The sequence below is a fragment of the Mirounga leonina genome, unplaced genomic scaffold (genome assembly GCF_011800145.1).
Source record: "Mirounga leonina isolate KUSES-001 unplaced genomic scaffold, KU_Mleo_1.0 Mir_200, whole genome shotgun sequence".
NCBI lineage: Eukaryota > Metazoa > Chordata > Mammalia > Carnivora > Phocidae > Mirounga > Mirounga leonina.
Window position 1 is genome coordinate 15,391,507 of NW_023270503.1, and position 26,124 is coordinate 15,417,630.

The 26,124-nt window shown below is 50.7% G+C and overlaps 1 protein-coding gene across 7 annotated transcripts in view; it reads right to left on the reverse strand.

The window, feature by feature from the left end:
• The window catches only part of MSI2 (musashi RNA binding protein 2), a 385,784-nt gene that overhangs the window by 70,196 nt on the left and 289,464 nt on the right, over positions 1–26,124 (reverse strand). For all 7 annotated transcript variants that reach the window (XR_004683181.1, XM_035026771.1, XM_035026769.1 and 4 more), the window contains exon 8: positions 7,693–7,775. Coding sequence is in view for 6 of the 7 variants with exons in the window: in XM_035026771.1 (XP_034882662.1) it covers positions 7,693–7,775 (83 nt within the window). In the remaining variant the exon portion in view is untranslated. The remainder of the gene's footprint in view (positions 1–7,692; positions 7,776–26,124) is intronic.

Genomic DNA, 26,124 nt, shown 5'->3' on the forward strand with positions numbered 1-26,124 from the left:
ATTTTCCCCCAACCGCCCCACCTCCCGGCCGGGGAGAGCCCCGTCTTCCTGCTTTCATCAGCAAGGTGCGCAAAAGGAGCTTTGCGGGCTGCACTATTTGGGGAAAAAGCTGATGGTCGCAGTAGCAGCTGCTCTCTATTTCTGGGAACCTGCAAGGGCATTTCAAAGTGAAAGGAAACCTCTGCCTTCAGCAGGTGCCCAAACGCGGCCACAAGGCTGGGTGCTTACCCGAGGGTGGGCTTTGCCAGAGACTCTGCACCAAGCCCAACCTAATTTCTCTATTTAAAAGAGAGAGAGAGAAAGAAAAAAAAAGGGGGGGGGCAGCCGAGCATTAGCTTGCAGGTGCCTGGGAAGTTGGGCAGGGCTGCTGGGTGGAGTCAAAGGAAGAACAGGCCCCAGAGAAGGGGTGCAGATTCTTCCAGGGGTCTCCATGCCCCCTGTGGACCCCCACCCCGTGGGCGGTGTGTAGGGAGCAGCACGTGTGGGAAAGTCCGGAGGAGCTGGGCACCAGGATAATGAAGGACCCCGCCCTCCCCAGGCCCCCTGCAGTGACCTTCCCAGAGGACAGATGAAGGGTGAAGGAGCCAGAACTCAGGCAACCTCCCTGCCGGCCAAATTACTTCTGCCTAAAGAGCACCGTTCACCACCCAACACCCAGCCTCCCCATGCCCTCCTCCCTCGGCACGCAAATCCCTCCACCCGCAGGAACACAGCCCGTACACAAACATGTGCATGCCTGATGCAGGGGTGGGGGGCGCAGGACCTCCCTCTCGCTCGTAAACACGGGGTTCATTTATTAAGTGCCTCTCTGGCATTTCCTTTTTTGCCTTCATCCTGCTTGTTTAATATTGCATTTGACATTCTCATTTTATAAATGGTAACAGAAGCAGAATGGATGGCTAAAATTAGCTTACGAGTAAGGAGGATGCTGCAAATAGGGTGGTGAACACAGAAGCCTAGTTAAATCCACCCACATCATCCAGCCCCTGCCCCCCACTTTTGGGCTGGTTCCCGATCAGCTCTTAGTCGTCAGTCTCCGGGCTGTGGAGGAGTGGCCCAAGGGAGGGGATGCGTGCCCACTCCTGGGGCACCCCTGCCAGGTGGCAGCACCCCATGCCAACCGTAGCTGGGGCCTCCGTGGACCATCTGGCCCAGCACCACAGCCCGAGAGGCCAACCCAGGACTCCCCTGCTCTCTCATCCTCCTGCCCCTGCCACCCCCAAAAGCCCCCATTCTGGGGGCGAATCCCCCAGGTGTGCCCTGGGCTGAAGGTGGCAAGCCTGAGAGCTCACCAGGCTTTGCTTTTTGAAGTGGGGTTTTCGAAACTTCCCCAATGTAGGATTCAGCTGAAGGGCTGAGCTGGCCTCCCTGGGACCTAGCAAATCCCGTCAGCGGGGCCCCTTCTGCTCTGTTCTGCAGGATGTGCACCCACCTGCTCTCCTCCGGCCCACCTCCCAGCCAGAGCATGGTGAATACCCACCTCACACCCTCCTCCCTGCCCGGGTCTGTACCCCTGCATTTCACTGACTTGTCGTCTGTCCAGGACCCCCTTCCCCTAGGATTACACATTTGTTCAGTAAAAGGATCCTAGAAATAATGACAGAGATGATGACTAACAGTAACAGTAAAAAGGCCTATTGCCTTGACAAAGCATGCTATGGCTGGTAGAGCCTGGTCCCAAGTCCTAACTCCCAGCAGTCTCTGAGAGAGGTGCCATCCTTACCTATCTGACCGAGGAGGAACCAAGCACAGGTGATGAGTAACCTGAGCAAGGTCACAAAGTCTAGCAATGAGTAGCCAGACATACTAGGGGGCATTCGGCAGCAAGGGACTTTGGGAACTCTCTCCTGGGAAGGCCTCTCGGGTTGACAGCATCCTGTTCTGACCCTTCCTTCACCTCCCACCCACTCAGTGCTTGAGGTCCCCCTAAGAATGAAGGCGCTGCTACTTTCTGCAGGCTACTACCGCAAACTCCAGCATCTGTTTGGGGCACCGCTGACCCTCTCTGCCTCACGCTAGTAACGTGCTGACTCCGTAGTGGACGTGGGTGAGCTCTTGCCTAAAAGCCTTTCCTTGGGCCCCTTGAGATAAGCAGACTGCACCTGCTCTGAGCTACATCAGTATAGGCCAGGAGTTGAAACTGTGGCCCACAAGGCAAATCCAGCTGCTGCTTGTTTTTATAAATAAAGTTTTATGTGAACACAGCCGTGTCCACCCACTTACTTATCATCAGTGGCTACGGTTTGCTCTATGATGGCAGAGTTGAGTAGTTGTGACAGAAACCTAGGGACCTGAAAGCCTAAAATATTTATGTCTGGCCCTTTACAGAGTTTTTGGGCCCTTGGTTTAGGCCAAATGGAAGAAACTTGCGGGTACCAAGGGGGTTTTCAGGAGGGTGATTCCTTCAAGGCTACCAGATTATAGACCTTACACCAGAGCAGTCCAAGAGCTCCCAGGGACAAGAACCAAACCAGGGCCTTCAATAAGCTTCAAAGGCAGTGGCCACCATCCTTCCCATCTCAGAGGAGGAAACAGGAGCAGACAGGTGGGATATTCACCTGGGCACAGGACAACTAGTGATGGATATGGGATTGAGGCTCAGGTCCACATGATCTAAAGCCCTGAGTGCCTCTAAATGACCCAGGAGCTCCTGTTCTGGGGACAAGGACATGAGCATGTTACTTGGAGGATCCAGCTCAACACCCCAGTGGATGTGCCTCAAACATCTTTAATCTGAGACCCTTGTCAGGGGGGAGGGCATGCCAGCACCGGGGGTGTGGTGGGGGGTGGTCCCTGGCACGGACAGCTTGCTATGGCGGGGTGCAGCGGGGGAGGCCTGGTGCCATGCACACAAAGGGCGTGTGGGCTGGGGCTGAGAGCAGCAGACCGGCCTGGGGACCCCATGCCATGCTGGCTCATCCAGCTCCATGCTCCTGGGGCCTCAGCCCTCACTCCGGGTCCCTTCCTTCGATACTTGACGATTTATGACCGACCCACAACTCCCACACCATCTCTCATTAGCAGCGATCCTTGCCTGGGGCTTCCCAGACTTTAAATGTGCACAGGCATCACTAGGGACTTGTCAAAATGCAGATTCTGATTCACTAGCTCTGGGGGTGGGGCCCGAGACTCTGCATTCCTAACGAGCTTGCAAAATGCTCAGCAAATTTCAAAAATCAGATCACCTCAATGGAACAAGGAAAAGGACTATTTAAAGGAGTCCTATAGAAATCCTTGTACAAAGCAAATAAAAACTCTATCTTCATCAGTCACACCAACCCAGGTTTTTCAGTTAGTGAGGTTTTGCCTAAGGTGGCAGCAGGGTAGAGTGGGAAGAACACTGGGTTGGAGCCAGAACACCACCGGTTCAAATCCCAGCTCTGCCACTTAGAACCGTGGACTGTGGAAGTCCCTTCACTGCTCTGAGCTCGAGAGCCCGCTCTGTAAAACGGGGCGATGACCACGTGCACGTGAAGGCCAACGTCCTACTGTTGAGTCAGGGGTCAGAGGAGGTGCCCCTGTTCGGGCACCCCTCAGGCCGCACCCCACGTTCTCCACCAGCGAGGCTCTCCCCAACTCCATCTGAAGTGGGGACGAAACCAGGCCTCGTTGGAGGCCCGGAGCAGGTCGGTGTCACTCCCGCCTCCCTCCCCGGGGCTGCGAGCTGGCGGGGGGCTGTGCCAGGGGGGGGCTCATCAAGCCCGCCTCCCGGGGGGGGGGGGGGGGGGGGGGGGCGCTGCTTCAATCAGGGGCCCGCGCTGGGGCTCGCAGAGTGGCCAGAGAGGAGGCCCTCTCTGGAGAGTCCCCAGATGGCTCTGCAGCTGCATTTCTGTGTGTTTATTAATAAGGAGCCCCGTTTGCGCCTCACAATGACCCGCACCAAGATGGGGGAAGGGGCTGAGTCCTGGCTCTCCCGGCTTGGGCCCCGAGCTCAGGTGGCGGCCAGCTGCCCCCCTTACCTGTGGCTCACCTGCCTCTGGGGGAGAGGCCAGGGAATCTGTCATGGCCGACGGGGACCCCTTCTGCCCAAGCTTGGCCCTTTGCCCCAGCCGGGAATCTGGCCCCGAGTGAGCCCATCTTCTCTGCTCTTCTCTTAGGAGAACATGGGAGCCCCACGGGCCATGACACAGCCGACTGGGGGAGGGGGGGGTCAGCGGTCTTGGAAGGCTGTGGCCCAGCGACATGACCTTTCAAGTCCCTTCCAGCCTCGAAGGGGTGCTGGCTTCCTGGATACAAATGTGAGCTCTGGTGCTGCCCATTGCTGAATGTTTGGCCCTGGGCAAATTGCTTAAGTTCTCTCTGCCTCACTTGCTTATCAGTAAAATGGGGGACAATAATCAGTACCTATATCAGAGTGTGTGTGATAGAAGAAAGAGATGCATATAGCGAGCTCTCAGCAGAGTATGTAGTTGGCACTAAAAACTGTGAGCTATTCGTGGGATCTCTGTAGGAGGGTGCCAGGGGGGTCTTTTGTGGCCCTCCCCCCTGCCGCCACCATCACCATGGGGGTGACCTCCTTAAGGGAGGGTCTATATGGGAATGGGGGCAGGGCTGTGGTGATTCCAGTTTCCTGAGGGCAGCTACCCGGAGCCCCGGCAGGCAGAAGGGCTGGTGTCTGCTGCGGGCTCTCTTGGATGCTGGGGAAGGGCCTTTTAAATGCCCAAGAGATTCACCAACCAAATTAGACGGGAAATGGCTTTGGGAATTATGATGCACCTCTCTGTCACATGGTCCCTCATGTAATCCTTTATTCATTCCACAATTATTTACCCAGGGCCCACTCAGTGCCAGCCAGAGGAGTACTGGATTAAGACGGAGAAGATCTGGATTCAAGTCCTGTCTTCGTGACTCATCGGGGGCCAGGCCTTTCTTATCTGTGAATACGAGAAAACGGTCGCTCCAGGCACATTCAGGGGCAGCACAGTGATCTGTCCCTGCAGAATTCGCGAGATTGCCAAGCCTCCAGGAGACGGGTCTTTACAGCTTCACAAGCAGTCCAGTTTACAAAACACTCCCCCAGACCTTCTAACAACCGTCCGGGTTTCTGCTTGGCAGTCTCTGCGTTCTCAGAGTCTTTCCAATCCTTCATTTGAATTCTGTCCATAGCACAGGTTAAATCCATTTCCTTTTCTGTGGGCCTCAGAAGTTGAAACCAGTATCACGGAATCCTCAGCAATTCCGACTTCTTCAGAGGAGGACGGCGTGCTGGAGAGGCCCTTTCTGTGACGACGACACGGCCGATGGCAAGAGCTCACGGTCAAGCTCATGGGTTATCAAGGTGCTTGGCCTTTGCTGCTGGTACCTCCCCCCGAGGCCCAGGGGCCCCACCAGGTGGTCACCACGGGCCCCGTTATCCTGGAGCTTGGTGAGGCCTGGTGACCTTCCAATGGCCTCTTCCAGTACCTGGAATTTCCCCTTCAGAGCTGGTGACTGGTGGGTCAGGGCAGAGCACATGCAGGGACACCTCCAAAGCCTGTGTGTGATCCTCACCACTCCGCGCTCACCCCTTCCTCTTGTCTACTTCCACTGTTGCTATACCTTTAAAGAACAAGTACCAGCCCCCGATTCAAAAGAAATCAGAAACCCTGCCACTATGAACACAGTTACCTGCACGTGCCCCTGTCAGCCTCCAGCTGGCGGAAAAGAAGGTGACAATTGTGAAATGACTGGGGACCATGGCCACAAACCTCTCTGGCTTCAAGCCAGCCCATCCATGGGTTATCATCTTTCTGGGGCTGAACTCTACCTTCTGATGGTCCCCCTATGTCATCTGGGGATTCACCCTTGCAGCCCCCAAGCTCAAAACAATGGTCTGTGTTGTTCATCAGATGAGCCAGGAAGCTCAAGACCTCGGTTCCTTTACTGCCTGGGGAGCCCTGGGGCAGATTCCCCTGGGCCTCAGTTTCCCCACTGGACCCCCGAGGAGAATAAAGCTCTTTGTCACTTGTGCTTAAGGCTTGTGTCAAAGCCAGTCTGTAGCGAAGGGCTGCACGTATGGATTCGAGGCCGCACACAGCACAGTCTCTCGCCCGTCTGCACTGGGACTTCCTGATGAACCGTTAAGTCCTGGCAGGACGGGAATGGTGTCTGCCGGTGCTCTCAGAGGCCTCTTTCACTCTCCGATGCCCAGGCAGCCCTCAGTGGAGCCTGTCAGCAGCACGCCTGGCTAGGAGAAACAAGGCCTCCAGGCACTGTGCTTATGTTTCCTTTTAAGCCCCCTGTCTCTCTAGTTTTAAAAATAGCAAGTAGCAATCTACCAAAAGAGAGAAGTACCAACTGGAAGGCACTGAGTTGGGGGGCGGGGAAGGGGACGGTGGACAGTGCAGAGAATGCTGATGAAGGGGTCCTGTGTTATTCCTACACACTTATCTCCCTGGTACCATTTTAATGCCTGAGCTGACACCTCCAACCTACAGTATGCAAAGAAACAGCATTTTCATTTCAGATGCATATGATGGCTAGGAACAATATGAACAATATTATTTTAGTGCCCTGGGAAAAAATTAGCAAGTCAAATATTGAATCAGGCCTGTAGCACCACATGCTAAGCAGACTGCTTTGATCTTATCCCCACTAAAAGCTCTGTTATTGAATTTAAAGTCAGTGAACACGTATCAAACCAATATACAATGCACATATGAACGCATGTTTCAGAAGCTGGGAATGTTTTGACTAAAGGGAGAAAATACCAAAGTTAACAGCTACAATTGAAACACAAATTTGCCCTCCCTTTCTCATGGGGCTGGAGGCTCTGCTGGCCAAATATTTTGGCCCCAAAGGGCCTGCTGATGGCTCCCGAAACACCTGCTGAGCTCCGATATTTCTGGAACCAACAAGGAAGGGGTTTCTCCCCCACCGACTCAATTTGAAGGAGTTGGGAGACCTCCAGCAAGCCAATGTGCACGCTGTGTTCATGGTATGGCGCCCTCTGGTGGCCACTTCTCTGGGAAGCCTACCTGGCTCCCCCAGCTTGCAATGATCCAACCTCCTCCCTGTTGTGGGGGTCTTCCCAGAAAAAGGAGTTTTCAAGAGCCAGATGGGAGGATGGAAGAGGGTGCTCATTCGGGTAAAACCAGCTAGTTGATCGGAGGGGGAGAATGTTAATTACCCAGCAGGGCCCAAATGCAGAATGAATTTGGGTGGTAAACTTCCTACCTAGGAAATATTCCTCAAAAAGCCAAACCAAACAGCAAACTCATGTCCTAAGCCGCAGGTCAGCGAATTATAACACCCAGGCCAAATGTGGTTCCCCTGCTGGCTTATGTACATGTACAGCCCAAGAGTCAAGAATGGTTTTTGTACTTTCAAATGGTAAAAATATAAATAGATAAATATTTTGTGACATGAGAATTACATGAGATTTCAGTGTCAGCGTCCATCCACACAGCTTTACGGAACCACAGCCGTATTTGCACGGGATTGTCTGCGCACGCTTCCGCCGCGGCTTTGAGAGGCCGTGATCGTCAGCTGCGTGGCCTGCGAAGCTGAGAATATTTATGACTCAGCCCTTCCCTGAGAGTCTGTCAACACTTGCCGTCCATGGGACCGAACCCTTAGAGTCTCGTCCCGGTGCCCACCCTGCCCAGCCTCTCGCGTGCTGACGCGGGCTTTGGAAGTCTGTAAGACAAAGCTGTGCACACCAAGGGGAGGGGGGGCATTGCATGCACCGCAGCGCGACCCCTACAAACTTACCATTTTATTATTGATTTCATGGAAATGAATCTCACAGACTTTCTCCACAACATCTTCATTCTCAAACGTGACAAAGCCAAACCCTACAGGAAAAAGGAAAACAAAAAAACAAAAAAAAACAAAAAACAGAGGGGGTGGTGAGTTCAGTTCTGGCTGGCCACATGTTTTTCTTTGATGTCCTGCAGCAGTGACAGGCTCCTGATCTGAGGGTAGGGGGCCGGATCCCTGGGAAGGGCCTCCAGGTTGAGGCAATGATTTCTAATTTGTACCGAGCACCCTTCCGACAGTGAGGAAAAGTTAATGATTTCACCCACATGCAGTGGGCGCTGTGTGGCTTACATCTGCCCCGAAGCAAACAAGAAATTTACTTGTCTGTTATTTACAAGGGTCAGAGCCCAGCGGCTCTCTGCGCAGAGGCAGGCGGGCGGGCCACCCTGAGTGGCGGCGGGGATCACCGCAGGGCCACGCGTGCCCTTTCCGCGCTGGAATGGCCAGCCCTCGGGGTCGGCCTCCAGACGGAGGCGGTTATTTGTCCTTTTCTTCCTGAATTACTTCCTCTAATACCTCATCAGGACATCCTGAGGCCTGGAAGAAACTATTAAAAGTTTCAGGCCTCTGTTCTACGCAGGCTTCCTTTTTCTACCGCTGCTTCCAAAGCGCTGCGGATCTGGGGCAGTTTAAGACTGTTTGATGCCTGCTGTCAGCCCGTCAGCCATCCACTGTATTTACTCGGCTGGAGACCGGCTTTGCTAGACAAGCTGTACTGAAGAATTGTGGCAGGCAACCGCTGCTCAGCATCCTGAGTTGCTCTCACTACCCTCCCGCCCCTCGCTTTCTTCTCCTCCCACTTGGGGCAGGGTTCCAGGACGCTGCCCCATCTGTGACCCCACTCAGTAAGCACTGCTTTAACACACAGACCCGCTCACAGGACCGCACGAACACCATGAGGGAACACACATGCAGCAGGTGCAGATAGCCCGATGGGGAGACAGCAGACCGGACTCTGCACTGATGAACTTATGTGGCATCCTGGGAAGCCCCTTCCCCACTCTGTGCCTCGAGCTTTGCACCTGTGGATTACGGTGGTGAGACTGACCACCCCTCAGGTTGCAGCCCCAATCGGGATTTGCAAGGCTCCCTGCTATGAACTAAAGGTTGTGTTCCACCCCCCATTCATATGTTGAAATCCTAACCCAATGTGATGGTGTCAGGAGGTGCGGCCTTGGGGAGGCGAGTAGGTCATGGGGGTGGCGGCCTCTTGCATGGGATTAGTGCCCTCAGGAAAGACAACAGAGAGAGTGAGCTTTCTCTCTCTGCTTTCTGCTGTGGGAGGACACAGTGGAAACCATTCTACATGGGAAGGGGGCCTTCACCGAAACCCCGACCATACCGGCACCCTGACCTTGGACTTCCAGCCTCCAGAATGGTGAGAAATACATTCCTGTTGTTGATAAGGCTCCCAGTCTGTCCTTTGTAATAGCAGCTCAAATTGACCAAGATGCTACTGTCCCCAGAGACATGAACCTGGCCCCACGCAAACCTGGGCCCAACAGGAACACGAAAATCAGAATGGCTACTTTGTATTAGGATAGGCTTTCCCGTCAATAAGTAAAAAAAAAAAAAAAAAAATACAGGTGTTTCCTCTTCGTGCTTCTGTGTCAAGTTTGGGTCCTGGAAACCCAGGGTGGAGAGAGAATCTCTCCAGTCCCTTCCGTGTATCTCCCTTCTGGCTTTCCCACCACCGTCTCTGAGGAACATCAGAGAACAGGCAGCTGATACCCTGAGCTCCTCCATCATTGCTCCTGCAGGGTCTAGAACATTCCTAGGGAGAGGAACGGAAATGGCCACTTGCTACTCTCAAACAACTTCCAGCAAAACAGAGGGCTGGGACCAGCACACAAATGGCAGCCATGGTCTTCATTAGGATATGTGCTTTATTACCACACACCAAACAGGGGGCCCAACAACGCCATCCCCCAGGTTCCCTCTGTCTGGGCATCTCGTCCTCTTTGGCCCTTGGGGCCATCGACTATGTGCAGAGCTATAGGAGAGCCACACCCAGAGGCTGTCTCCACAACGTTTCTCTTTGGGCCTTGGCGTGCTGGCTCCCTATGCCCTCTTCAAAGGAGTGTGAAAACCATCAGGTAAGCCTCTCATCCAAGCAGGCACCCCATCAGCACACAGGGGATCACTTTGGTTAACCGCCTCCCTTCTGCCCACCGTCCTAGAGCCCAGATCCTAGGGGCCCCTCAAGAAGGGATTAAGATGGGGTCTTTGTCTGGTTTTGGGATCAAGGTAATGGTGGCCTCATAAAACGAGTTTTGGAAGTTTTCCTTCCATTTCTATTTTTTGGAACAGTTTCAGAAGAATTGGTATTAATTCTTCCTTAAATGTTTGGTAAAATTCCCCTGGGAAGCCATCTGGCCCTGGGCTTTTGTTTGTTGGGAGATTTTTGATGACTGCTTCAATTTCCTTAGTGGTTATAGGTCTGTTCAGGTTTTCTATTTCTTCCTGGATCAGTTTTGGTAGTTGATACATCTCTAGGAATGCATCCATTTCTTCCAGGTGATCTAATTTGCTGGCATAGAGTTGCTCATATGTTCTTATAATTGTTTGTATTTCTTTGGTGTTGGTTGTGATCTCTCCTCTTTCATTCATGATTTTATTGATTTGGGTCATTTCTCTTTTCTTTTTGATAAGTCTGGCCAGGGGTTTATCAATCTTATTAATTCTTTCAAAGAACCAGCTCCTAGTTTTGTTGATCTGTTCTACTGTTCTTTTGGTTTCTATTTCATTGATTTCTGCTCTGATCTTTATTATTTCTCCTCTCCTGCTGGGTTTAGGTTTTATTGTCTGTCCTTTCTCCAGCTCCTTTAGGTGTAGGGTTAGGCTGTGTATTTGAGACCTTTCTTGTTTCTTGAGAAAGGCTTGTATTGCTATATACTTCCCTCTTAGGGCTGCCTTTGCTGCATCCCAAAGATTTTGAACAGTTGTGTTTTCATTTTCATTTGCAAATGACATATCAGATAAAGGGCTAGTACCCAAAATTTATAAAGAACTTATCAAACTCAACACCCAAAGAACCAATGATCCAATCAAGAAATGGGCAGAAGACATGAATAGACATTTTTCCAAAGAAGACATCCAAATGGCCAACAGACACATGAAAAAGTGCTCAACATCGCTCAGCATCAGGGAAATCCAAATCAAAACCTCAATGAGATACCACCTCACACCAGTCAGAATGGCTAAAAATAACAAGTCAGGAAACGACAGATTTTGGTGAGGATGCGGAGAAAGGGGAACCCTCCTACACTGCTGGTGGGAATGCAAGCTGGTGCAGCCACTCTGGAAAACAGTATGGAGGTTCCTCAGAAAGTTGAAAATAGAGCTACCATATGATCCAGCAATTGCACTACTGGGTATTTACCCCAAAGATACAAATGTAGGGATCCGAAGGGGTACATGCACCCCGATGTTTACAGCAGCAATGTCCATAATAGCCAAACTATGGAAAGAGCCAAGATGTTCATCAACAGATGAATGGATAAAGAAGATGTGAATCTTCATAATGGAATATTATGCAGCCATCAAAAGGAATGAAATCTTGCCATTTGCAACAACGTGGATGGAACTGGAGGGTATTATGCTGAGCGAAATAAGTCAAACAGAGAAAGACATGTGTCATATGACCTCACTGATATGAGGAATTCTTAATCTAGGAAACAAACTGAGGGTTGCTGGAGTGGTGGGGGAGTGGAAGGGATGGGGTGGCTGGGTGATAGACATTGGGGAGGGTATGTGCTATGGTGAGCGCTGTGAATTGTGTAAGACAGTTGAATCACAGACCTGTACCCCTAAAACAAATAATACATTATATGTTAAAAAAAAAAGATAGCAGGAAGGGAAGAATGAAGGGGGGGAAATTGGAGGGGGAGACAAACCATAAGAGACGATGGACTCTGAGAAACAAACTGAGGGTTCTAGAGGGGAGGGCGGTGGGGAGATGGGTTAGCCTGGTGATGGGTATTAAAGAGGGCACGTATTGCATGGAGCACTCGGTGTTACATGCAAACAATGAATCATGGAACACTACATCAAAAACTAATGATGTAAGTGATTAACATAATAAACCCCCCCCCCCACAAGAAGGGATTAAGATACAGTGCCCTTCAAAAGGTCCTCAGGGGAGGGAGGGGCAGCACGGCCAAGGATGGGGGGTGGGAATCTGCTATCACGGCTTCCAGGACAATGGCAGGGCTGGGGCCTCATTCACTCTGTGTCCCCAGGATGCACAGAGCCCCTAACACACAGAGAGGGCTGAGTGGCTGGTGGCTGGTGGGGTCTGAGTATCTTGCTAATCCATCTGCACCACTGCCTCCGCTCCAAGACTGACTCGGCCCTTCCTTCTGCATTTACAGGCTCCCACCCTGCTAGGATCCTGGAGAATGCAAGAGATCAGCAAGACAATGTCCCGTTTCTGAAGCAATTGGCTCCCTGAGTGACACAAGTCAGAGGTTCCCACTCAAGGACAGCGTCTGGGCCATACAGACCCCGCCCCGCCCTTCCCTCCAGCCTGCGGGCCGTCACCCTGAGATTCCTCTGTCTCTGAAGGTCACCTCTCTAGCCTGTATCTAAACCCAGTTAACACATGTATCCCTAAAGAAGCCTGGACATGTTGGTACTCAGGGGAAACCTTACTGCTAATTAGGATGAGTGTAATGAGTTGAGCAGTAGCCCCCAGACGCTGAGTCCCCATCCTAACCCCTGGACCAGATGAATGTGACCTTGTTTGGAAAAAAGCATTTTTGCAAACGTAATGAAGTTAAGGATCTCAAGAATGAGGGCAGCCGGGATCCAATGACAGGTGTTCTCAGGAGAGAAAGGAGGGGGAAATTTGAGACCTAGAGGACAGAGAGGGCCACAGCCACTAGCCCACCAGCCGAGGAACACCTGAGCCACCAGGAGAGCTGCAAGTGGCAAGGGAAGTGTCCCTGAGGACCTTTGGAGGGAGCGTGGCCCTACGGACACCTTGTTTTTGGACGTCCAGCCTCCAGAACTGTGAGAACACAAGTTTCTGTTGTTCGAAGCCACCCACCCAGTTTTCGGTGCTTTGTAACCGCAGCCCCGGGAAACGAGCATAGCAAGGTTACAGGGTTTCAGCCGCTCCCCCACGTACAGGTCACACATGACCTCCCCCAGCCAGGCCAAGTGTGTGCTCTGGTCAGAAGGCAGGAGAGTGTGGACAAATGAACCCAACCCGACCATGCCATCGGGAAATAACAGCAAGTCAGTGCCAGTCAGGGGCACCGCTCCACGAGCCAGAGGACAGCCTGGCTGAGAGCCAGCTTGCTGCTGAGCACAGGTCCTTGATCCTGGAACAGAGCCCAGGGTAAGTCAAGTCACCACGGGGGTCACGAGTCGAGATGACCACCATGAAAGCTGCTTTCCTGGGGCAGCCCACGCCTTCCCGGTCTACTCTGCAGATCACCGTCTGAACTCCAGGCCCAGGATCATGCAGGACGCCCCGCTGCCCCAGTTTCTCACTCGGCGCCACGGCTCCAAGCTGGGAGCAGGTGTGACAGAGCTAGGAGGCAGGAATCCAAATGCAGACTGTGCACCAGGAAGGGTGGGGGCAGGACTCGCCGCATCATTTTGAATTCTGACTCTGATGTTCTCCCTGCTGGTCCCTTCCCCTAACCTCACAGGACTCAAAATTTGAGTATCACAAAAAATGATTTTCCTGATCAAAGGAGAGAGCCTCCATTTCAAACCTATGTACCTTGGATGCATAACAATTCAGCGATGTCAAGACTCATTTGCAGTATTTTAAAGATCTACATCATTTCAACAGCCCTGTCTGTTTGGCCCGAATAGAGAAAACAAACTTGATTGTGTCTAAAATATTTATGTATTCCATTTGAGAAAGCAAAGAAACCATGAAACGCTTAATTATCAATAAATGTTATTCCTTAACATATAATCATTTTTCCCTCAGAGGTGCATTATCATTTACAATGAATGAGTAACTCAGTGGAGAACCACCCCCAAGTAAATTAAACAGAGGAGTGAAAGACAAGACAACGGTGTCAGAAATTTGGGAAGGAGAGGGTGGTGGGTGGGAAAAATCTTTTTTTGGCATCAAAGTCTTTCTCTTTTTTGAAATTAATTTTTTTTAACTGGGTAAAATGTACATAACATAAAATTTACCATTGCAACCATTTTTTTTTTTTTTTTTTAGTGTACACTTCAGCAACAGTAAGGACATTCATGATGTTGTATAATGATCACACTATCCATTTCCAGAACTTCTTTTTACCATCTTGAGCTGAGACTCTGTACCCAGCAAGCCCTAGCTCCCCATTCCTCACTCCCTCAGCCCCCGGTGACCTAGTTCTACTTTCTGTCTCTAGGAATTTGCCTCCTCTAGGCACCTCATGTAAGTCGAATCCCACAGTATTTGTCCTTTCGTGTCTGGTTTATTTCACTCAGCACAATATTTTCCAGGCATTGTAGTCTTTTGAGTGGCCTGCTGGACATACAGATTCTACCTGAAACTCAGGAAGTCTGATTCTTCCTGAGAAGGGGTGAGAAGGACTGATTATTTCCCTTCCATTTTCCCAAAGGAGAGCCCCACAGAGAATCAGAAATGGAGCCTCATGAACGCCCACCAAACGGAGGTGTAATGGCCGGGTAAAAGAAACACATGGTTATCCTCACTCAAAAAAAAGGAAGGACCAAATAATGAGCTGTGTGCTCCTAGAGAGTCCCATGACCTCTCTGGGCCTTTAAAAGCAGGCAGAACCTAAGGGATGCATGGGCGGGGGTGGGGATGGGGACGTGTCCTGCTCTGGTCCCCACCAAGGCAGGGGCTGTGACCATGGTGAGTCTACGAGGGCTCACACTCCACCGGGGCCCCCTGGGGGTGCCCCTGTGATCACCCCCTGCTCGGGCTCTCATCTCCCTTGATCCTAAGGAGGCCTCTCACCCTGAAGCCAAAGAACTCTGTAGGTATTTAAAGTCACTCAAGCTGCCATTCAGAATGAAGAGGAACCCTAGGGACTGACAACTGGAAGGGGGAGGCAAAATCTGGGGACAACAGGCTAGTTCACCAAAGAAACCCTCCCACCTGTCATCAGCAAAACGACACCTCCCTAGCCTCTCACGAAGCCCCCACCTTAACTGTACCCCTCAATTCAGAGGGGCCTCCAGGAGTCAGCAAAACTGGCACAAAGAAGGTGGGTGGGAAGATGAAACCCCAAACAGAAAGGGTTTAAGAATGGACATAAACAGGAGAGGAGTTGACAGGGAGCATTTAAAAATGAAAACTCTATAGCATTCTCCTGAAAGAAGCTATTATTGGAAACTAACAAGTAAGCTCTATTTAATAAGAGATAAGCATTTAAGAGTCAAACCTTTTTTCCCTCTTTTATTCAAATGAACAAAACTGAATATTCATCTGAATAATACAAAGCTATAAAACACACACACACACAGAAGAGAATAGAAATCTGAAAATAAGATACCTCAAAATTAAAATGACCTACTGCAGACACAGGCACTGAGGAACATCCGAGAGCTGACTTTAAAGAATTCTTTTTTAGGTCAGGGAGGGAAAAATGGGAAGGACCACCTCCTCACCTCAAAAATAATTTTCTTCTCTTATCATATAGGCCAATGAACACTAATAGGCAATCGCGTGGTGCCTAATGCATCTTCAGTGAAAACCACTGCAAGTCATGAGTTAACACACTTGGTTAATGGGGGAAAAAATGACGGAGAAACCCTCCCCCCACCCCACAACTGTCGAATTTACTCAGAGAATCCCATGAGGAGTTTAAGGTATGTGTACACAAGTCTATTTATAACCCACGCAACCTCCCTCTCTCGCTAATAGCCCAGTGTCGGAGGAAGTGGTAGTATCCGTGGGCTGCTTTCAGTATAAATACAAACCTCTTGGGTTTGGGCGTGGGGAACCCTTTCTGGTTTCAAAATGCTTCTTATACATCATCCTACCTGGTCCCCAAGTTAACCCCATGAGAGGTGGGGCAGGCTCTGCCATCATCATTTTGCTCAACTGCTTGGCATCGTTTTAAATGACCCATCCAGGGTGACACATGGCTACTAAGCCAGAGCAGGACATCTGGGACTTCCTCACATCACTAAGTGTTCGAGATGGATTTGGTGGCCCTAGGGCTCAAGAGGGCAAGAGCCTGGACCATGAGGCATGGTGTTTCATATGCCCCATGAGTCAACCACCACTGAGCTGTGTGTCGGTGACATGTCATCTCGGGCTACTCCCTATCCCCAACTCAGAACATGTCTGGGTCACCCGTGTGGGCTACAGCAGGTTTGGCAAATCTGTTTCGTCTGCCTTGAAGGGCTTTCCTGGAACCTGGGATAGAGAAGGTCTGAGCCCCTGCCTCCCATGGGTCCATCGGGCAAGAAGAGCAGAGAGAAGCAGTATGCACAGATGCACGGCAGGGTGAGGTGGCTTTATAAGTCCTGGGTTTGCCCTAAAAAATATCTATATAACTCAGAAGATGGATCTGTTCCAAGAAAAAAACAAACTGTCTTTCCAAAAGAAGTGACATGTTTCCGACCACCACTTTGGGATACTCACTGTATGTTACCCAGACATTCATGAAATCCACTCTAACGATAATTTTAAGAGAAAGCTTGCCTACATTTGTTGAGCAGCTGCTAACTCAGTCCTCATAGCTCCTCCTGTGGAGCCGGAACGTTCCCACTTGACAGATGAAGGACTGAGGCCCGGGTGGCAGCCTGTGCTCTTCCTATCACAGCCCACTTCCTCTGTATGAAGATGCCTCTGGTATCTCTTGGATTCTAAATTTGTCCTACAACCTGGCTCTTACAAGCCCTCCCTGTCACCTTTCCCTGCAAGAACCTCTACCCAATGGGCAACAGCACCTCATCCTAACAACCCAGCAGGGGGTGGCCCAGGAGACAGGGGGGTAGAGATGTGCTCATCCGTTCCAGTTGCCTGCTTGCCTCCCCCGCTGCCTGAGACATCTGCATCCTTCCACATAAAGGCAGCGAAGGGAAAACTGAGGTTTTTCAGAAGTACACAACAAAGACTTACAAAGAAAAACAACCAGGGTCTCTCCTAAGCCAGTCTAACGTAGGATGGGCACAGGGTGAGTGACTTCCCTGAATGTTTCCAAACCCCACCCACAGACCTGCCGGAAACAGGGCTGGATTATCAGGCATGATGCTGGAGACTTTGTGCCGCAAAATGCCTCCCTCATGAGTCAGCCGCCCCGGAGGGCTCACTTCCCTGGACGGGTTAAGAACAAAGAACAAGGGCAGGTGTACTGACCTGTGCTGGACACAGGACGCAGCCTCAGGGCTGGTCATAACAAAGACTTGCGGGCCAGGAGGCCAGCAGAGGCAGATGCTTGTTACCACTCTCCCCTATGGCCGGCAAACATGCCTGTGATGAATTCGAGAGGCCTGCAGACATCCCTGCCCCCTACCAGCCCCCCCCCCCCCGCCCCCGGTCCCCTTCTACCTCCCTGACTCGAGCCAACAGGCTGCCTCATTGGGAGACCCCATCTGACCCGGCCTATCCTCCCTGCCACGTCCCCTTCAGGGTGGCACTGCAGCCCTCCCATTGTGTATCATTCATGCACCTGCTTCCTCGTTTACACCAGTAGTTCGGCAGCTGGTTGCTGTAAACTATAATAAAATGCCTTTCCAAAAAATGAAGGAATGTGACCAGACATGCCAGACATCATGATATTAAAGCCGTGTCAATTAATTTCTCCCCCTGCTTGATAAACGAGCCCCATTCCATCTCTTAATAATGAAGAGAGAAACAAGAAAAGTTGACACTTAGTTTAATTTATTTTCTCAACTTGCCTGGTCATATTTCTTTCTGCCTTGCAGAGCCTGGCTGGGGCTGTGGGGGATTACAAGTGGCTGGCGCGCCGGCAAGACAGAGATCGGTGCGAATCGACACGGGCCTCCCATATTCCCACAAACCACTTAATCAGGAGGGGAAAGGGACTTGGAGAGCCGGCTCGCACCTGCGCCTCTCCAGCCATCTTTGTGGACTGGGGGAGGGGAGTCTTGGGGACCGGGAGGGAGGTGATCTCAGGTGTGTGTGTGGGGGGGGGGGGGGGGCGGATAAAAGAAATGGCGCTATCAGGGCCCCAATCCAGTGCACAGAACTGCACAAGACTGAATTCCCTAAATTAATATTAAGCTACGTTGGTGGCATTAGCCAGAGGGGAGCCCATTTCTCAACTGGAAAGGTACTTTTCTTTCCTCTTCAGCCCATGGATGCTGGAGCCAACACCTGACCTTGAAATGTGAGCGTCAGCCTTCTAAAAGTCGGACGCCAACCGTGAACCAGCAAGCATTTCAGGAAGGCTTAAGTTACAAGTCATTTTTTCATATGGCCACAGTCACTTCAGGACCGTTTATGGAGGCCTCCAGACCGTAAACCGAGTTGGGAGTGAAAGTGAAATGTGCAGGGGGAGAAATTAATAGACGCGGCTTTAATATCATGATGTCTGGCGTGTCTGGTCACATTCCTTCATTTTTTGGAAAGGCATTTTATTTCTTGATGTGGTCCTGTGGCAGTTTTCTGATGGGGGTGGGGCATGTTAGAAATGCAGGGCAGGGCCCTCCCCAATCCCCAGGTTCTCCTGCTTCCCAAGGTGGGCTCCGTGGACGTGGCCCAGGAATCTGCATTTTAACCAGCTCTCTGCAGCTTCTGATGCGCACCAAGTCTGACTCTGCTCCGTACTTCCCAGTTCAGGATGAGCTGAGTAGAGATCATTTGGTTAAAAATAATCCAGAACTTTTCCAAAAGGAAAGAAAATCTCTAGGCTTCCCTCTAACATGAAGAGAGAAACTAAAGCTGTTTTAAGAAGCCTCTAATATCCCTTTCATGGAGAGCTGGACCTCTCAGCCCCACGGGCAGTCCTCATCCAAGATAAGGCGAGATCAGGGGCAAAGAAGCAGCTTCTCTTTTCCAGGCTCAAGAAAGGATGGAGACCAGTTCATACTAGAGTGTGAACAACTGATGTTACTTCCCTTCCCAGAGGTGTTAGTTGCTTTCATACAAGGATTTGGTAAACCACTAGGTTCTACATTAGAATTCTAAACAGATATTCAGGGGGTGGGAGGTGTGTGTGCGTGTGCGTGTATTTTACTGATGGGGGAGGCACCTCCTTCCGTCTGTGAAATTATATGCATGTAGAGAGGACTTTACAATGGGGTGGTGATGGGGTGAAAAACCACCCTGGAAAGAGAAGGAGGGGAGGAAAAAAAGGGAGGGAGAGAAAGAGATTCAGAGAGAGGGGTGGGGTGGAGGGAGAGAGACTCCTCCATCATCCCTAAACAATTTTTCTTTTTTTTTTTTTTTGAGAGCGAGCGAGCAAGTGCAAGTGGGGGGAGTGGGTGGGGGGGGGTGGGCAGAGGGAGAGAGAGAATCTTAAGCAGGCTCCTCGTTCAGTGTGGGGGAGCCCAACGAGGGGCTTGATCTCACGACCCTGAGACCATGACCTGAGCCAAAATCAAGAGTCGGACGCTTAACAGACTGAGCCACCCAGGTGCCCCCCTAAACCATTTTTCTAAGAGAGAAGTCTGCCATGAATACTGATTGCGTGGTCTGAAAGGGCCTACGGCTGCAGGGAAAGGGGGGGTCCCCATCCCAGACTCTTGTTAACCGAGGGGGAAAATGCACCTGTGATCTAGGCCAGACAACCCCAACCTCATTTCATTCTGAGTGCGCTCCATCGCAGTGATTCTGTGAATGACACTTGTCAGGACAGCAGATTAGTTCACAAACCTATTTTTTTGTGCGTGGTGTTCCATCTTGGTTGGGAAAATAGTCAGTTCTTGGCGAGAGAGACACATATTACCGCTGTTAAGTGCCAATATAAACTCCAGGACGCAGTGGTAAATTCACCAAATTAAATCGCTAGACAACTGGCTCGGATCAGGACCCCGGCAGAAGGTGCCAGGGCGGCAGAGCGTGCCCAGCGGGATGGAGGAGGCTGAGGTCGTGTGCACAGCTGGAGCAAGGGCATGAGGACGCGCTGCCTCCACGTCTGCTCTGCAAACCAGAGCCTCAGGCAGCCCTGCTGAGCTCTGCCAGTAAGAACGTGTCCTTCAAGGCTTCTAGGTCCCTGGGAGTTCTGAGCTCAGGGGAGTTGGGGCACCAGCCAGAAGCTATTCCCCACAGAGGTATTATTTGGGTTGGTCCTCCCAGCCACCTCCCCACCCCCCGAGAGTGGGTTTAAAATCTGTCACCTTTTCTGACACCCTCTGGCCCCATGCATGCAGTGAGCATCCTGGAAGGTAAGGCAAGTCTCAACTACCTCAGTGTCCCCCCGAGGGTGTGTGTGTGTGTGGAAATGGGCTTGGTCTTGGATTTAGGTGGATCTGGGCTCAAATCCTGGCTCCAGCAATAACTGGCTGTGTGACTCTGAGCAGGTTCGTTAACCACTCTGACCCTCAGTATCTTCCTTGAGACGGAAAGAAGAAATCTGCCTCACAGCTAGGATTGCTTGAAAACCCTCGTGAGGGGTTAGCGGTCCTTGCCCACCAACCAAAAGAGACTTTTCATGGCCTCTCTCCTATCCCAGCCTCTATCTGCACACATACTTCCCAGCCCTGTGTCCTGTTAAACTTCATTTGACGTGTGTGTCAGAGAGATGGCCATGGTGCTTTACCAACTATCACAATGGGAACAAGATTTGGGACAGACAGAGGTGAAACAAGTCATGTGGTGAATTCCCAGTCTTACTCCTTGAAAAGACCCCATTGTGCATCCTTTTGGGTCAAAACAAAAATCACGTACTACTCCCTCGCCCCTACCACCGACGCACCATCAGCAGCTCTCCTGCCACTCCGAGAGTCAGACTGCAGCCTGGCTGCTGAGGAAAAAGTCAAAGGCCTCTGTTTGGAGGGCGCTTCCCTTGTATCCTCGGAAGAGGGAACGTAAAGGACGAGACAAAGGGAAACAAAAGGGGAACGTGGGGTGGACACAGACAACAAAACCTGGCCCGAAAGGAAGGGTCGGAAGCAGCCCCCCACCCCACTCACCCCAGTATGGAGAGAGAACCCCTCAGAAAAGCTTCAGCCTCCCCAGCAGCCACCTCAAGATGCCCACCTGCCTCCCCTCCAACAAGTCCTCGGGGAATGGTTACTGGCCTCAGAGAAGGTTCCAAAACTCCATCAAAAAACCACTACTTGGAAGCAGGTTTTCAGCGCCGCCGCAAATTATATGACTTTTATTATGAGGTATGGTTTCAGAATAGCTCCAACTGACAGAGCCCTGGCTCGATGCCTGCCGTGCCCGCTACCCGCTCTGTGCCCCCCCCCCTCGCCCTGCAGGGGGGTCATCTCTGCCTGCATCTCTGTGGCTCCAGCTGGCCGTGCTGCCAGCAAGCCTGCGGGAGTCTGGGGTAGGGAGCTGCCCATCACGGTGGCTCTGTGGAGACACGCGAGCTTATTCACCGTGGAGTGGGGGCTGGCCTATTTTTGTGGCTGTTAAAGGAACTGTTCCTAACATCTGGAGACCAGATCTCTCTGCGAAGCTGAGAGCAGCAGTCCAGACAGCCTGGCTGGGGCGGCAGCTCTGCTGGGAGCAAGCTTCTGCTCACTCTGCTCTGTTCCTGGGCTGTCCAGACAGCGGCCTGGGGCGGGGAAAGGGAGGAAGGGGGTGGAGAAGCAGGGGCGGTGGGCCGCTACTCAGGGGGACCCACACCAACCAGCAGCATCGGCGCCACCTGGGAATTTGCTGGAAATGCAGAGTCTCAGACCCCACCCTGGACCTCCTAAACCCAAACTTGCATTTTTAACAAATTCTCCAGGTGACTTACACAAATTGAAATTTAAGAGGCACTGGTCTGGAACAATGATTCTCAACTGTGATTCCTACGTCAGAATCCCTTAGGAAAAAATTTAAAATACTGATGCCCAGGCCCCACCCTCAGAACTGAGTTAGGTCTGGGTTAGTACGCCAGCATCTGTCTGTTCTTGAATTTCCCCAGGTGATTCGGATGTCCAGATAGGGTCAAGAAACACTGGAAAAAGGAAAAATGTATAGTGCCTAATTTTTATTATTTTTTTATTTAAAAATTTTTTAAAGATTTTATTTATTTGACAGAGCGAGAGAGCACAAGCAGGGAGAATAGTAGAGGGAGAGGGAGAAGCAGGCTCCCCGCCAAGCAGGGAGCCCGACGCGGGACTTGATCCCAGGACCTTGGGATCACGACCTGAGCCGAAGGCAGACGCTTAACCATCTGAGCCACCCAGGCACCCCTAATTTCAGCTTTGCTAATTTTAATACAGGGACTGAACGGTCTTAGTGCCCATAAGTGCCACACACCCATGTAGCAGAGACTTGTGTCTTAGACGGTGTTTTCCAGACCTCTGAAGGACAACAAATGCTTCGAAGCTGGGGGAGGTCAGAGTGGCACTTCACTTACCCACCTGCTGCAAGCTTAGCTGGTACCTGGTGCTGCTCAGCTATGACCAGTAAATGGATGTACAGATCGTGTGGCCTGGCTTTAAGAACAAAATGGGCCTTGCAAAGAACATCCGGATTGGAAGGAATACCAAGAATATAAGCACATGCCAACTAACAGAAAATGGCGGGCTAACCCTTCTCTGGCTCCCAGCAAGACTCCTCACCTGCCATACCATGCCCCCAAAATGCGTTCTGATCAGGTGGGACAAGTGGCAGCCCAGAGAGTGAGAAAGAATATGCCCCCACCTTTTTTTTAAGAGGGGGAGAGAGGGGCAGAGAGAGGGGTAGAATCTTAAGCAGGCTCCATGCCCAGTGTGGAGCTGGACACGGGGCTCAACCCTGAGATCGTGACCTGAGCTGAAATCAAGACACAGACGTTTAACCAACTGAGCCACCCAGGCGCCCCCAGAACCTGCTTTTCAAACAGAAACTTGTGCTATAGAGAAAACACCTGGAAAACAAATGTTTGCAAACTATTTGTATTCTTCTGTGATTTGGTTGCCTTTAAAAAGCATATAACTGGGTCAGCCTACAAAGGCTCTCATTCTACACAAAGGCTTTTAAAACTTGGAAATAGAACTGTAAAACTCATTTTTTTAAAAGAAAAAAAAGATTTCAGTGGATTTTGAACCCATTTGTTAAAAATATAAAAAATGCAACACTTGATTAGTTTGCGTGAAAAACTGATTGACATCAGGGAAGATGGAAATTTACAAGCTGAATTTCAACAAAATCCTTTGCATAATTGGAGGATGGGATTGAAAAATTAGTATCATGATTTAGTCAGCACAGTGAATATACCTCCACTGGGATCTGTTTATCTTGTGCAGTGGATTTTTCAGTTATGACAGGCATGAAGTCCGTGCACCAAAATAAACTAACCTCAGAATTCATCCTGTAGAGTTGGATCACGAAGTGTTAAATCAAGAATTTTTTTAAAAAGGGAAACCTATTCAACCACATTACTCTAAAAATCTTCTAATTACTAATAAAGTAAGTACGACTTAGTTCAAATATATCCTATTCCTTTTGTACAGATTTATAATACACATATATTAGAGTAGTACATGTAAAGAAATTAAAAAGTAAGATATACTGGGTGTGTGTGTGCTAATTTTTTTCTGCACAATTAGAAAATTTTGGAGACACCTGCTCTACAAGGAGAAGGTGGGGCCTTATGTCTTGAACTCTGGTTCTGAAGCCCATCCCTTAGTTACAGAAACGATGGAAAGTCAGAGGATGGGATGACTGCCAGCTGGTGCGGACCTTCAAGGAGAGGCCTTCGGGGGAGATATTCAGGGGAGGCCAGAACCAGCCAATTCCAGGATCTCCTGGGTCCTCGTGCTCAGCTCAGAGAGTGCTCCGAAGGCCCTGGGGAGAGGTTTACCCTCCAAACAGAGACCCCTGCTCCCTGCATGGTAATGGCAGCAATACCTGAACTCTTCTCAATACATTTTTCATAGCATCGTATCTTCATTAAAATTTTATTCTATTAGCATTCTGAATCCGAACCACTAAGTACATAATTGCTAAAACATGTGTTAAGCGACGACTTAGGAAATGCCGGTTTTATCATATTGTTAATTAACAGAAAGCAGGATTAATACATTCACAGATCATTAGAAGCATTTGGTTCCGTCTCCCCTGCTCTGCAGCGGGGAGGCTGGTGGGCAGTGGGCAACCCCAGGCGCAGCTCCTCGTGGTTTGCCCGTTGCCCCTCTGCAGGTTCTGCCAAGGTCTTTGGGGCAAACTCAAGAAACAGAGACACAAAGTCTATTTTGCCCAAAGGAAACTATTCCAAGATCTGGGATCACTCAGTGCAGGCTACTCAAAAAGCCGGACATGGAAGGATTTGGGTGGGAGGAAGAGAAAGAGCAACACATCCTCTGAAGTCAGACCAGGGAGGCTCCGTGGACTACTGGGAAGTTTCCAGTCTTGACCCAGAGGATGTGGCTGAAATCGCAGTTGTGCTGCCATTACTGGCCGGGCAAGCCATTAACCCCCCTGACCCTGTGTCTCCACCTGTAAAGCAGGAATAAAGATGCCGACCTCCCAGGGCAGGCATGTGGACCGAATGAGAGAACGCACACTGCTATCATCCCCGCCCAAGCGTGCAGTTTTTATGTAAGGATCCTGCACCCAGTATTGCTTGGAGTAAGTGGGCCACCAGCTGAGACCTGAAAATGAATTAGCTATCCATAAATGTTGACTGCAGTGGGATGGGCTCTTGTGGGGCTATCCCGAGGTGCCAACGCCAAGTGATTTGGAAGTGGATTCGGACTTGCTCTCATCTCCAATGGAAACCCTGTCATACGATCTCTAGGACCGAGGGGTTTATTCAAACCTCTGCACACCCCGTCCTGGGAATTATAGAGGTATTCAGGCAAGAAATGAATTAAATGTCTTCTCTTTTCCCAGCCATCCAAACTGCTTTAGCCTGGCCCGATGGTGGTACTCCCAATTCTTCACACTTAATGATGAAATTATCCACCTGCCTGGGCAGCACACAAGAGCAGCACTGGAAGCGCCCCCCACAGATGAGGGAGGAAGGAGGAGGCCAGGTATGGTGGTGAGGCTCCACCTAGGGTTTCCTGGAAGCTGGGGGTCAAGGTGAAGCCCTGGGTCAGAAATATGAAAGCAGTCAGGAAAAGCAAATAGGTTCTGCCTCAGCCTTCAACAATAAACTTCAGCTGGGGCAGGAGCCCTTCCCAAAGGAAGAGAGGGGCAGGGCCAAGGCCAACTGCTAGGGTGATGATAAATCACTTCACCTAGCTGGAGCCAGGATACAGAAATCAAAGCTAAGGGAAAATAGAAAAAAATAAATGCAGACCAGCCTCTGGCAGGACCAAGTGGGAACAGAGAAATCACCTGGTTGCATTTTTTTTTTTCTGGAACATTCTTTCCAGAATAGAATGTTTACTTAGCATATCGAAGTCTCCTGTGTTGAGGCCTTCTCATATGGGTTATTTGTGATATAATACATCAATTATTTGTGAATTGTGAATGGAAACAGCTCCCTTATTTGTAGATAAGGTTAGGAGTAGAAAGAACCTCCTTATTTCTGGGTTGTGAGTGGAGTCTGAGCTTCGGGTTCAGACCTGGGCTGTAATCCCAGTTCCACAACCGATCAGCTGTGTGAGGTCTCTCTCTGCCTCGGTTTTCTCATCCATAAAATGGGGATACTAATATTTTAGGGTAGCAGAGCATTTAAACAAGACAATGCCCACGAACCTTAGTCAGCACAGTTCCTTGTCCTGGTCAAACGGTAGAGCACTTGTGTCCCTCTGCGGATCTGGTTTTCTTACTTATATCGATTTGCTGTATCAGCTCACTAACTTGACCCTGTGGGATGCGGGCTCCTGGAAACGGCTGCCTCTGAGGAGCGGCTGGCCAGGACTCTTGTGCTTTGAGCCCCGCCTGCCCCACTGACCAAAAGGAGGCAGAGGGAGCCGGAGACTGGCCGAGAGGGGACTCCCCCCACCCCTAGGGGAGAAGGATCATCATGATAGTTTGGCCTGACACTTGACACCATGACTGCTACACTCGATCAGAGATGGACCCTTCCCGAGCCCAGAGCAGGAACAGGACGCACCTGAGGCCAGGTAAGAAGGCAAGGCCTGGGTCTCCACCAGGAGCCACCGCCTCCCTCCTGTCATCCAACCCAAGAGCCAGAGCCTCCCTGCTCACCAGAGAAGGCAAGTGAGAGACAGCAGAGCCATACCCCAACGTGAAAAGCACGGCACCCCCAGGGCCATGCTGTGGTCATTCTGCTGCCTGGTTGCAGAGACCAGGAACTTCGATTTATTTGTGTCTGGGGCCTTAAAGAACCTCAGCTGTCATCCCTTCCTTAGTTTATTACCAAATTTCTAAAATATTACATTCTTTATTATATCCAAATTCACTTTATTGCACTTGACAATACA